This window comes from Nicotiana attenuata, chromosome 6, assembly GCF_001879085.1.
Source record: "Nicotiana attenuata strain UT chromosome 6, NIATTr2, whole genome shotgun sequence".
Lineage (NCBI taxonomy): Eukaryota > Viridiplantae > Streptophyta > Magnoliopsida > Solanales > Solanaceae > Nicotiana > Nicotiana attenuata.
This window is the reverse complement of record NC_031994.1, coordinates 38,772,184-38,783,235: the sequence shown is the minus strand read 5'-3', so window position 1 is coordinate 38,783,235 and position 11,052 is coordinate 38,772,184. Positions and strand designations below refer to the sequence as shown.

General features: G+C 34.8%; 1 protein-coding gene across 1 annotated transcript in view; it reads left to right on the top strand.

Moving 5' to 3' along the window:
* Nucleotides 2,319-11,052, top strand: part of LOC109226858 (small G protein signaling modulator 1-like) — a 28,441-nt gene continuing 19,707 nt past the window's right edge. Inside the window, exons 1-5 of the mRNA XM_019391747.1 lie at nt 2,319-2,554; nt 5,149-5,241; nt 5,616-5,675; nt 5,809-6,002; nt 9,455-9,553. Of these exons, the coding sequence (XP_019247292.1) occupies nt 5,660-5,675; nt 5,809-6,002; nt 9,455-9,553 (309 nt within the window). The 5' untranslated portion in view covers nt 2,319-2,554; nt 5,149-5,241; nt 5,616-5,659. The remainder of the gene's footprint in view (nt 2,555-5,148; nt 5,242-5,615; nt 5,676-5,808; nt 6,003-9,454; nt 9,554-11,052) is intronic.

The following is an 11,052-nucleotide window of genomic DNA, read 5'->3' as shown; positions in this document are numbered from 1 at the left end:
TCTGCGGTCGCGGTTTCGACCGCGTTCTTAACCCTGTTACGTTCATAATTTGGAAAAACGTAAAACATGAAAGTTGTAGCCCTTTGAGTTAGCTTTCCAACCATATATTGTGGAGCCCAAATGGAGTTCTGAGCAAAAAGTTATGTGCATTTTACTAGACAGTGTGCAATATGCCTACTCGAGTCTTCGTTTTGTTGTTTTATCATCCGTTAATCCCCGAATACGATCCCGGCTTAATTCCTTGAGCTTTTACTCAGACTTCAAAGCTCCAAATCACTTGAATTCATTCCATAACATCTATATAGCTCGGAATCACTCCTACAAGGCATAAAACACACCGTTAGTGCAAAACACTAGCGATTAAAGCGCAAACTCAACTAAAGTGCAGTAAATTAGAGTGTAATAATCGACTAAAATACGCAATTATAGCCTATCATCACTAACTTTCGGCAAAATAAACCAAATCAACCTAGGGACCTCCGAATTCAATTTCAGGCATACCCCAAGTCTAACATCACAATACAGATCTATCGGAATTGTCAAAATACCGATCCTGGGTCATTTACATAAAATTTTAACCTTAGTCAACTCAAGTTGTTTTTAAAGCCAAAAATCTTATTTCTTTAAAACTTTACATAAATTTTCGGAAAATGACACGGACTGTGTACGCAAATCAAGAAACATCAAATACAGTTAATAGAGTTCTCAAAATATGAAAATAAGAGCTAGTACTCAAAATCAAAATGACCTATCAGATCGTCACAATACTATTTTCGTATATAATATTTAATTCAATGGTGTATAATTTATTTCGTTGAACTGGCGAAGAAGAATTCGTACTGTATACCAAAATGATATGTTATATACCATTTTGGTATACAATTAATTCTAACGGTATACTATTAATTTACTATATAATGTAACAGTATACTATTATAATTTGCTCCTTTCAGAATTTTTTGAAATTTTTATTGAGTTCTTTTTTGACTTCTCAATAGAGTTCTCATATTTTTCTTAAACCAAAATATTTAGTCTGAAATATTTGATTGGAGGTTGTGGCTAAAGTTTGAGTCAATTTGGTAAAAATTTTGGAGTAGATTTTTTAAATTTAGGTTAAATAGCGAAGAAGACTAATTTGTACTATATACCAGAATAATATACTATATACATTTTGATATATTATATTTAGTTCAATAATTTATAATTTATTGCATCAGTATAATTATTACAATATATGGTATAATATAACAATATAGTTAAATATGAATTTTTTTATTTTTCAAAAAAAAAAAAAAATTCAATTGGTCCTTTTCAATGTTTCAACAGAGTTCTCGATATCATATTAGTCAGTATATGATATATAGCATGTGGGTATCATAATATACTGCAATACTATACTTCAACTGCTAAAAATATATTATTTTTGATATACTATATTCTAAAGTAAGTTATTTTTCAATAATTAATATAGAAAAAATATAAATAAATAAAAAGAACAAAAACAACGTAGCCAAAAAAGTGTCTAGTATTAGATTATGAAAAAAGGAAATAAAAAATATTTTTAAATAATGATAAATCAGAATAAAAAAATAAAATGGAGCGAAAAAGAGAAGAGAAAATAGTTATAACATATAAGTTGTTCTAATAATTAAATTTTAAAAAAGAGAAAGTAAGAAAAAAATACAAAATGTATATTATACTAGTTATATTAAACAAAAAGGTGAACAAATATTTACTTTATCAGTTATCTTTTCTTATTGTATAAAAATAAGAATAATAAAAAGAACAACAAAAGTCAATGAAATTAAATTATGAAGAGAAAAAGAAAATAAAAGAAAAAAGAGTTAAATAAAACTAGAAAAGGAACAACAAATAAACACATAAGCAAAAGGAAAAAAAATAAAAAAAATAAAGAATGAGCTAAAATTTAGTGTGAAATCAAATTATGGTAATAATAATATGATTGGGCAAAAATAAAGGAACAGAAAAGAAGAAAATAAAAAATAAGAAGCAAATGAGAAAAAAGAAAAGGAGACAAGAAAGAAAAGAAGGAAAAAAGAAAAAAAGGCAGAGAAATAAAAAAGAAAAGGAGAAAAAAAGAAAGGAAATTATCCACAAAGGCTATCATAGGTAAGAAATGTAATTAGTTTGATGGTTAGAAAAATAGATAAATAGATAATAGTAAATAATTTTGTTTTTATGATAATTGTGTCATTCACCCATTTTTAATAACTTTACAAAAACCGACCTTTTTTTCATTATTCGTCCGAAAATAGGTTAGCCCACGCTATTTTCACTTCAAAAATCTAGTTAGGCCTGACTGGCAGAAAGCCCAGTAACACGACATACCATGAACTGACCCAAATACATGACACAAACGTCGGATACAAGGGAACAGAGATTAGAAGAAGAAGAAGACGAAGAAGAAAAAGATGAACAAATCCAGCCAACGAATCTTTTGATGAAATATAAGTTGTCGTCTCTGAACGTGTTAATTCTCTGGGGGTTTCGGGCAGGTTCCAGTTCATCGTAAATAATCCAGCAAAAAATTCAAGTAAGCTTAGTTCAATATATTGTCTTTTTGTTTGCCTAGATATGTTCCCATTTTCTGCTAGATTTGTTGAATACTCTCGTTCTATGCAATTGGATCTTTAGCAATTTTCCCTCTAAATTCTCTTAATCTGGGAATTGATGTTGAATAACGTGTCGTGAATAACATGCTAGATATATGCTGAATGCTTCTGGTTGAATTTGTTGGTTATAAGTGGTATTTAGGAGCTTCTTTTTCCAGAGGCGGATCTAAAATTTCGGGATGATGGGTGCACCATTGATTTTAAGATAAATATTTTGTTTGATGATATAAAATTTTACATTCACATCAACTTAGCGAGCAAAAGTAAATTCATTATCGCAAAAATCTTCATCAATTACAATTGCACTCGACGAGTTTTCATACTTTTGAAAACGATCTATTATAGCATCATTACTTACAGTTGCAAATGCCTTACGCTCTATATTGCAAACTAAACAACCATTCAAAAATTCTTCACTAATACGTAGATCAGTTTTTATGAGCTTCAATGCGACCAGAGCATTGCAATTTCCTATTTTTAATTAAAAAAAAGAGAGAAAAATATATCATGATAAACAAAGCTAAATGACCAAAATTACAAGGCCAAAATTTGAAACCAAAAGAAAATCCCCTTTATTCAATATTACAGAGAAAAAAATCTCACAGTCGGAATAAATAAATAAAAAACATATTGATTAGTTTAGAAAAAGATTGGACCATACCTTGAAGGAAAATAGCTATTGCACAAGGCCACAAGCGGTCAATGGAGACAAATGTGTACTTTGATTCTTTGACTGCCGTATATTTTAGAGCAAGAGACAAGAACAATATTCAATATAGGGATTAGGGTTTTGCATTTTCTGGTCTTTGGGATAAATTGGGATTAGGAAATATTACTATAATAGTGATTGAAGAATAGTCAATAGATGATATTTGGGAATGGGGAAAACGGAAAGGTTCCAAGTGTGAGAAAGTTGGCAACTAATGTTGCTGCTGCGTCTTAGTAGAAAATGAAAGAAAAGCAAGATTTAAAAGAGAAAATTAAAACAAAAAACATAAGTGGGATTCGATCCCACGAGCTTTGGTTCCTAGGAATAAGCAGCCAAAACCAGTGCACCACCTCTCCTTTTTTGACCATGGGTGCCATCAGTTAATTATAAGTATTTTTTACAAATTATGTACATCATATATTGACTTTAGTCAACGGACCACGGGTTCACATGAACCACATTTTTCACCGTGGATTCGCCCTTCTCTTTTTTGTGTCTCTCTATTGAGTGGTTAGCCGCGCATGACAAATCATTCGTGTATATCAAACTTGTTTCAGGTGAGTGATAGTGGCATGATATGAAAATGAAGGTTTTGGCATGTTACTGATAGTAAATTATATTTGGGAAAATGATTCGCCAAAATATGCAATTGCTTGGGGAGGAGATATTTCTTAATTTTATGATAGTAGATGGCATCCAGGAACATCCTGGTATTCATTCTTGAGAGTTCAATTCTTTAATTTTAAATTTCACTGGGAAAGTTGTTCAGTTTACCTCCCTCCCCTCCTCTAGGCCTTCTACAGACCAAGTGGCTGCGGATGAGATCTTTCTTATGTTTAGATATACGGAATGGGGTCTTGATAATTTAATTAAATTCATAGGGCGAGTTGTTTTTGTTTGTATCTATGGCCAAAAGGTGAAGTTGGGTCTCTATCCACTCCCTAGCTTTCTTATTTTTGGTAGATGGCATAGGGGTGCATCCTGGTATTGGTGTTAACAACTATACCTCATCTTAAGCTAGTTGGGGTTATGAATTGTATTATCCATTTCACTCTACTTGTACCTGTATCATTCCAATATTCAATAACTTGGGATTCTCTAATACTAGAAGTTCTCTATTTTTCTACTGACATACAAATATGTAAAAGATTAAAATGACTCCTTTTAAGCATGAGAGCATATATAGTTATAGCAACATGACTGATTTCCTTATTCCTAAGTAGTTGGTATTATCTTTGAAATTCATGGGGCAAGTTGTTCATTTTTCATCTATGGTCCAAAGGTGAAGTAGGGACCCTGTCTCCGTCCATCCCAGACCAAGGTGGGGTCTGTGGAGGCGAGAGGAACCTAGATATTCGAGGCCTTCGTGGAGAATTGAATGATAATTGAAATCAGTGCTTTAAACCGTGAACTTGGTTGCCGTTCCCTCTTGTCTCCCTAGAATAGATGCGTGGGAAAATGCTTATGTTTTGGGAAAAGATGCCTTTGCTTTTAGGAAGACTCTAAGACAGTTGGGATCACTGGAAATCGGAGAATGAAAAGGTATGGAGAATAAGAAGGGTTTTTCTTTTTGGGTTGGGTTATGAGATAGAGGAGAAGCAAAAGAGGGGTGGATTTTGGTGGTATCTTCTATGTCTAACATGCCTAAACAAAATGATTTGTGTTGAGTTCTGAAGTTCACTTTCCGTGGTGACAGTCCAGGGAAAGAGTGTGTGGATATCATGCTCAGCTATGTTGCAGCTGAAGTGAAAGAAATATATATTACTTGTTGGAATATTTGAGCTAAGACTTTCTTTATAAATGCAGGTCTTACGCGGCCACAGTACTCCAGACACCAAATATTCAATTTTGGTTGCGGATTGATGCTGCATAGTTTACTAGCTCCTGTTGCCTTGCATGGTACAGTCTACAATATTGCCATCTTCTTCCAAACACCAAAGCCCAGCGCCCCCTCCCCCCACCCCCACCACCACCACCACCAACCAACACACACACAAACACAAAACAAAAAAGGAGATATATCATACTTTCACAGTGACTTTGACTGGATAGAGAGGTCTAATTTGGCCCATTTAGTTTCAGCTTCATAAACGTTTGGGTTATGGTGCCATTGGTTGAAAGAGCATCTGCTTTCAGAAGTTTTACATAATTTTCGCTGCTTAAAGATTTCCAGAATAACTGCAGGCCTTTAGTCACATAAGTTACTCTAGAATGTTTCATTTGTAACAATAATTCTAGCAACTGCTAATTGGCTGTTTCTAATGTTATTTCAGGATCCTGTTAACTCTTTGGATGATAAGTCTGAAAGCAGACTTGAATGGTTACACGTTTTGGTACTTTTCTCCAAATATTAGGAACTTGTTGAAGAACAGGGATGAGGGAGCTAATACTCATCGCTAGCTTAAATGATCTTGCTTGGCATTTCTACCACATGTGTTTCTTAATTAGTTTGTTTTTGCTTATCAGAGAAGTTAGAAGTTATAAAGCTGCTGCGCGCTTGGTTAGAAGGAGGGAGAGAGAGGGAGAACACACATGTGATGTCTTTTGACGGAGCTGAAAGGCCATGGAAATGTGGAAAAGGGGGTGCTGTGAATTTACAGAAAGTGAGTTCCATTGTCCGGGATATTGGGGAACCTTGCCTTCATCAATCATCAATAAAGGTAATGCCTTAATGACTCTTACCATCTATTAATTATCAGTTGTCACTTAGTTTTACAAGGATATTATATGATTCCTTTTCTGTATTGCCTATAGAGTTTTCGTACTCTATTTGCTTCTTTACTTTGTAAATTTATGATAAATTTTTGGAATACAAAAAAGTTTGATGTGTATTGTTGGCTTGTTGCATCTCTTGAATGCTTCTTTCTAGAAAAAAATATTTAATCTTAAGCCAAAAAATAACGGAATAAAGAATATATTTAGTGCAGGAAACAAACCTCGTTTGATGTATATGCAATCCTGCTTATTACCTTTCTAACAAGAGAGGAGGTAACCTTTGCTATTGCTGAGAATTTTGGTTTGTGCTTCTTGACCAACTATGGACTTTAAAAAATGCAACGATTGACTATGTGAAGTCCCAGTTGGATCACTAGTTTGTACCTCTGCTACTGTACTTCTATTTCTGTTGTTAATCAGTCAAAGTACTCTTGCTGCTTAATGTGCAGCATTTTCCAGCAGAAGAAAGGATTAGTCAGCAGGTCTTGGGACCCTTTTACCCATTCCCTGATCTGTGTTTCCTTCTTTTCCGTACTTAGTAGTCTTTGGGCGTGCCTGTACCCATATCAGCGAGTATAAAATTTTAATAAATCACATAAATAATATTAAAAAATATATGAAGTTACAAAATAAAAATTAGAAGAAAAATATTCAAGTTCCTGAAAACGATGAATGTTGATGTTATTTAACTAATTAGCAAAGGAGGAAATCATACCTCACAAAAGTCCTCAAATGCTCTATCAAAAGTATGTCTCCTAAGACAGTAATAAAAGGCAAAACGCAAAAATCGGTTTAAAAGTCGTTTTAAGAGTTTACCATTTTGATCTGACTGCCAGAAATATCTATACTATTGATGAGTCCAAAAACAAAGTAAAAGCAAGCAATTAAATAGAGTTCCTTATGGAAAAAAATTATACACTGATTAATCTGCAAAATATAAATAAGTTTACTGAAGGGGAGCCTTCGTGTAACCGGTAAAGTTACAGCCATGTGACCAGGAGGTCACTGGTTCGAGCCGTGGAAACAACATCTTGCAGAAATGCTTAGTGCACCGGGCCCTTATGGTCTGGCCCTTCCCTGGCTCCCGCGCATAGTGGGAGCTTAGTGCACCGGGCTGCCCTTTCTTATAACTATCCGTTGTTTCATTTGTTTGACATGCCATTCGTAGTTGAACTTCTGACTGAATTGACAACCCAAGTTTAGTTTTAAACTCACAGTTGCAAAAAAAGTCACCTATTCTTCCCTCTAAAAAAAGTCACCTATTCTTTAACTTCAACATCATGTCACAACAAATTGTCATAAAGTCTAATTTTCCATGGTCATCTATCTGCCCTTCATGACAGTTACCATAGCATGAAAAATAGACTTTCATATATCCTCTAATAATCACATATAGCATTTCTTACACATAAAACAGAAAAAACGGGACTCATGTTGTCATGCCTGATGACAGACAAGGCACCCGGTTTCTTAGCTGGTTCCCGGTTAACCATTCACACGCCGGCTTTAGGGGACGGACATAACACCAGGTTAACCCAACTTCCCTTTACTAAATGAATATAACTAATGCATGACTTCAGAAAGCATCGAACGTTACAACTTATCGTAACTTGTAAAATTATAAATAACCAAAAATAGTTATTCATACATGCCATATGAGACCTCAATCGGAGTGACAAAAGCATAACGTAACCTACTGCGTCTATGGAGCTTCTATAAAATTATGAATAAAAGAAATACTGGTGACAAGATGTCACGATCCAAGCCCATGGCACGTATTGTCCGCTTTGGGCCTAGGCCCGCACGAATTTGTCTTTTTTGGGCTACGCCACCTCGAGCCCTAAACGCGCGTGTACCATGTGAACTTAACCCATGCCTTATATAGTTCTTTACTTTCCTCTCCCATTCCGATGTGGGACTTGCCTAAGGTGACGTGTGCACCCCTTCTTCAAAACTTGCCAACCTAGAAGCCTGCTAGTCCTGCTTGACTCGCCCTCATCGGTCGGCCCTCCGTCATGGGCATCACGTTCATCCCCCTCTTGGGACTCAGCGTCCTTGCTGAGGCTTGCCCCACCACCTACTCAAAGATGTGAGTTTCGCCTTAACTTAGTTGGCCGTTGAGGTTTGCCCCACTATCGTACTGAGGGAGATTCGGCTATGATACCATATTTGTCACGACCCAAACCCATGGCACATATTGTCCGCTTTGGGCCCAGGCCCACACGAATTTGTATTTTTTTGGGCTACACTCTTATGCCGTATGTCCAAGGGATGGCACTTGCATTTCTTAAGCCTCCGGCTGATTTTTGATTTTTTGCTGTTGAACATGCTTTTCCTTACTCATAAATTATGTAGAATCAGGCGAGTTTGAAGTTCACCAGTCTCAACCCAAATTCTGGCAACGCCTTATTTTCTTTTCATAGTGAACTGATAAGCAGAAAGAAAGTTTCCACAATATACTTGCCACCATATCAAATATCCAGACCAGAAACCCAATCGAACATCATGATATCAGTCGAATGTTTGATATAGATACTTTAGTAAAAGGATAGGATGCGTTTTCTAGGATGAAATTCCAGTTGCTCATATTTGAAGTTAAGCAAATAAGGTCTATCATCATATGCACAATGTTTTCATCTCATGAGATATATTCTCATCAAAATATTGAATCTGATGTTTTAGCTTTATTTATGGAGGGTGCTTGACACGAAAGAGACATACCTCTTACCCAAATGATTCACAACATCTGCTGGGAGTCCATATTCTGCTCTGGTTGGTTATTGACTGTGCAAGATTTATCATCCAGACGCTATTCAAAGGATTTAGTTGGAGAAACCACCAACCTTCTAGTGCTAAGATACCTTCAGTGAAGTTGTAAATCCACATAAAGTTTTGGTCAGCAGGAGAATTTCCTGAATTGGCCGTTTTGCCACGTGCAACACTATTTGTTTGCTTGATTTCTAAGAAGAAGTAAAGGGCCTTTTGAACATATATTAATAAAGCTTATCTCTAGTGGTTCACCCATTTAATGTAATGAAGCTGCATTAGGAAGAATTCAAGAGACACTTTTGCTTGTGTGTCTGCTTACTTAAGTTGGAGAATTCATGTTTATTTCTTGTTTGCTAATGATGGTGATAAGGATATTATGAATGCTAATGTTAGCTGTTCAGAAAATATTGTGATTTCTTAAGCGAAAGTATCTAGGAATACAATATTTGTGTCGTAGGCGAGCTACTTCTTTCTTTCTTTTTTTTTTTTTTTTTTTTGTGAATAACTAAATAGGAATTTGGCTTTGTAAACTCAACTTTTATGGTGGAGACTTTTCCTTGTGCTTTTGATAATGATAAACCCAACATTCATGGTGGAAACTCTTTCCTTGTGTTTTTTGATGGTGTAGATGAGCAAAATGCTTACGCCTAACAGGTGGCAGGCTACCTTTGATAAGGATGGGAAGGTACATGGTTTTCGGAAAGTGCTGAAATTGATCATATTGGGGGTAAGGCTTCTATTTGTAGTAACGTTTCTGTTTTTGTTCAAGCCTTTTGTACATCGATTTTGTTAGCACGCAAATCGGATCTGCGTTAATAAGTGCTGAGGTAATTTTCAGAGAAATTATAAGAATTCACAAGGAAATATTTCTAGCATTTCAGTTTTTATTTCACCGATGCATAATGTTTTTCGTTGTGATGTAACCCCAAGAAAGTGAGAAGGGAGAAAGGCAAGGGGAAGAAAAAAAGAAAGGAAAAGCCCCCAAGGGAACGGTGTAGCAGTCAAAGAGATGTAGTAACAACCTAGGGAACTAAAGATTCAGATTCCAGCAAAGACACACCATGAAAAGCTTTCTCATCTGTCTAAACCTTAGTGGCCAGAATTATCAATGCATGTGCTAGTGGGAGTGGTGCATTAGTTGAGGTTTTTGTATTAGGGGCATATAACACCATTATCCGAAAAAGAAGAAGAGAAGATAATGAAGAATGGCAGAAAGAAAGACGAGGAGAGAGAAGAGAGAAAGAGGGAGAAAAGAAATAGAAAGAAAGAAAGAAAGAGGGTTAGACCGAAAGAAATATCGAGAATGGGGAGTGATTTTAATATCAAATCAATTCATCAGTTTTCATTATTATTGAATTCTTTTCCAAAAACAGTACATAATCTATTTATATGATAGTGAGTTTTGAACAAGTCTTAAAAGTACTAGAAGTCCTAGCACTAGTTTAAAAAAATAAGGTTATCTATAAACTAATAAATACTCTATTTCTAATAAAGGAGAAAGATAAATAAATATCACAGTTAATTTTAATTTAGTCATGTCGTTTTTGTAAAAAACTTCACGAGTGAGGCTGATAGTGCAACATCCAAAGATTTGGAGTAAATAAAATGAACATATCTTGAGTCCATGTAACCTCATATAGTGGTTGATTTTGATCATTTGAAGAAGACACCTTGATCATGCCCAACTATGACTATAAAATGGACTAAACAATCGTTGCAAATATAATTTTGCTTTAGAGTTCAGAGTCGAATCCCACAGGAAACTAAACCTTTTGATCACAACCTTATTGTATTTATTAATAAATCACAAATATGTCTTAGATGAACTGCATTTCATAGTATTAGATTGTCTTTAAAAATAGAAAGGAAAAAATTGAAGAAGAAGAGAAGTGTTAAAAGCGAATCATTCTATATAAATAGAGGTAATTTGTTCTGTTGAAACTTTTTTCCATCTTTGGTAGGGAAAGAGGTTACCGCGTAACTGAAATGAAAGAAACTATACTCGCATCTTTCCCTTCACTTCCGTTCTTTCTATTCTCTTATCCGATACTATATAGTTTTATATTTTATAATGATTTATATTTTTAATATATTATACAATGAACACCTAATCAAACTACCGCGCAAAATTTTGAATTCAACCCGTAATCAAATGAGTTTATCCCGCCCTCCATTTGTTTGAAAATTCACTCATATTCGTTGGCTCTAATTCCCGAGCTCATAATT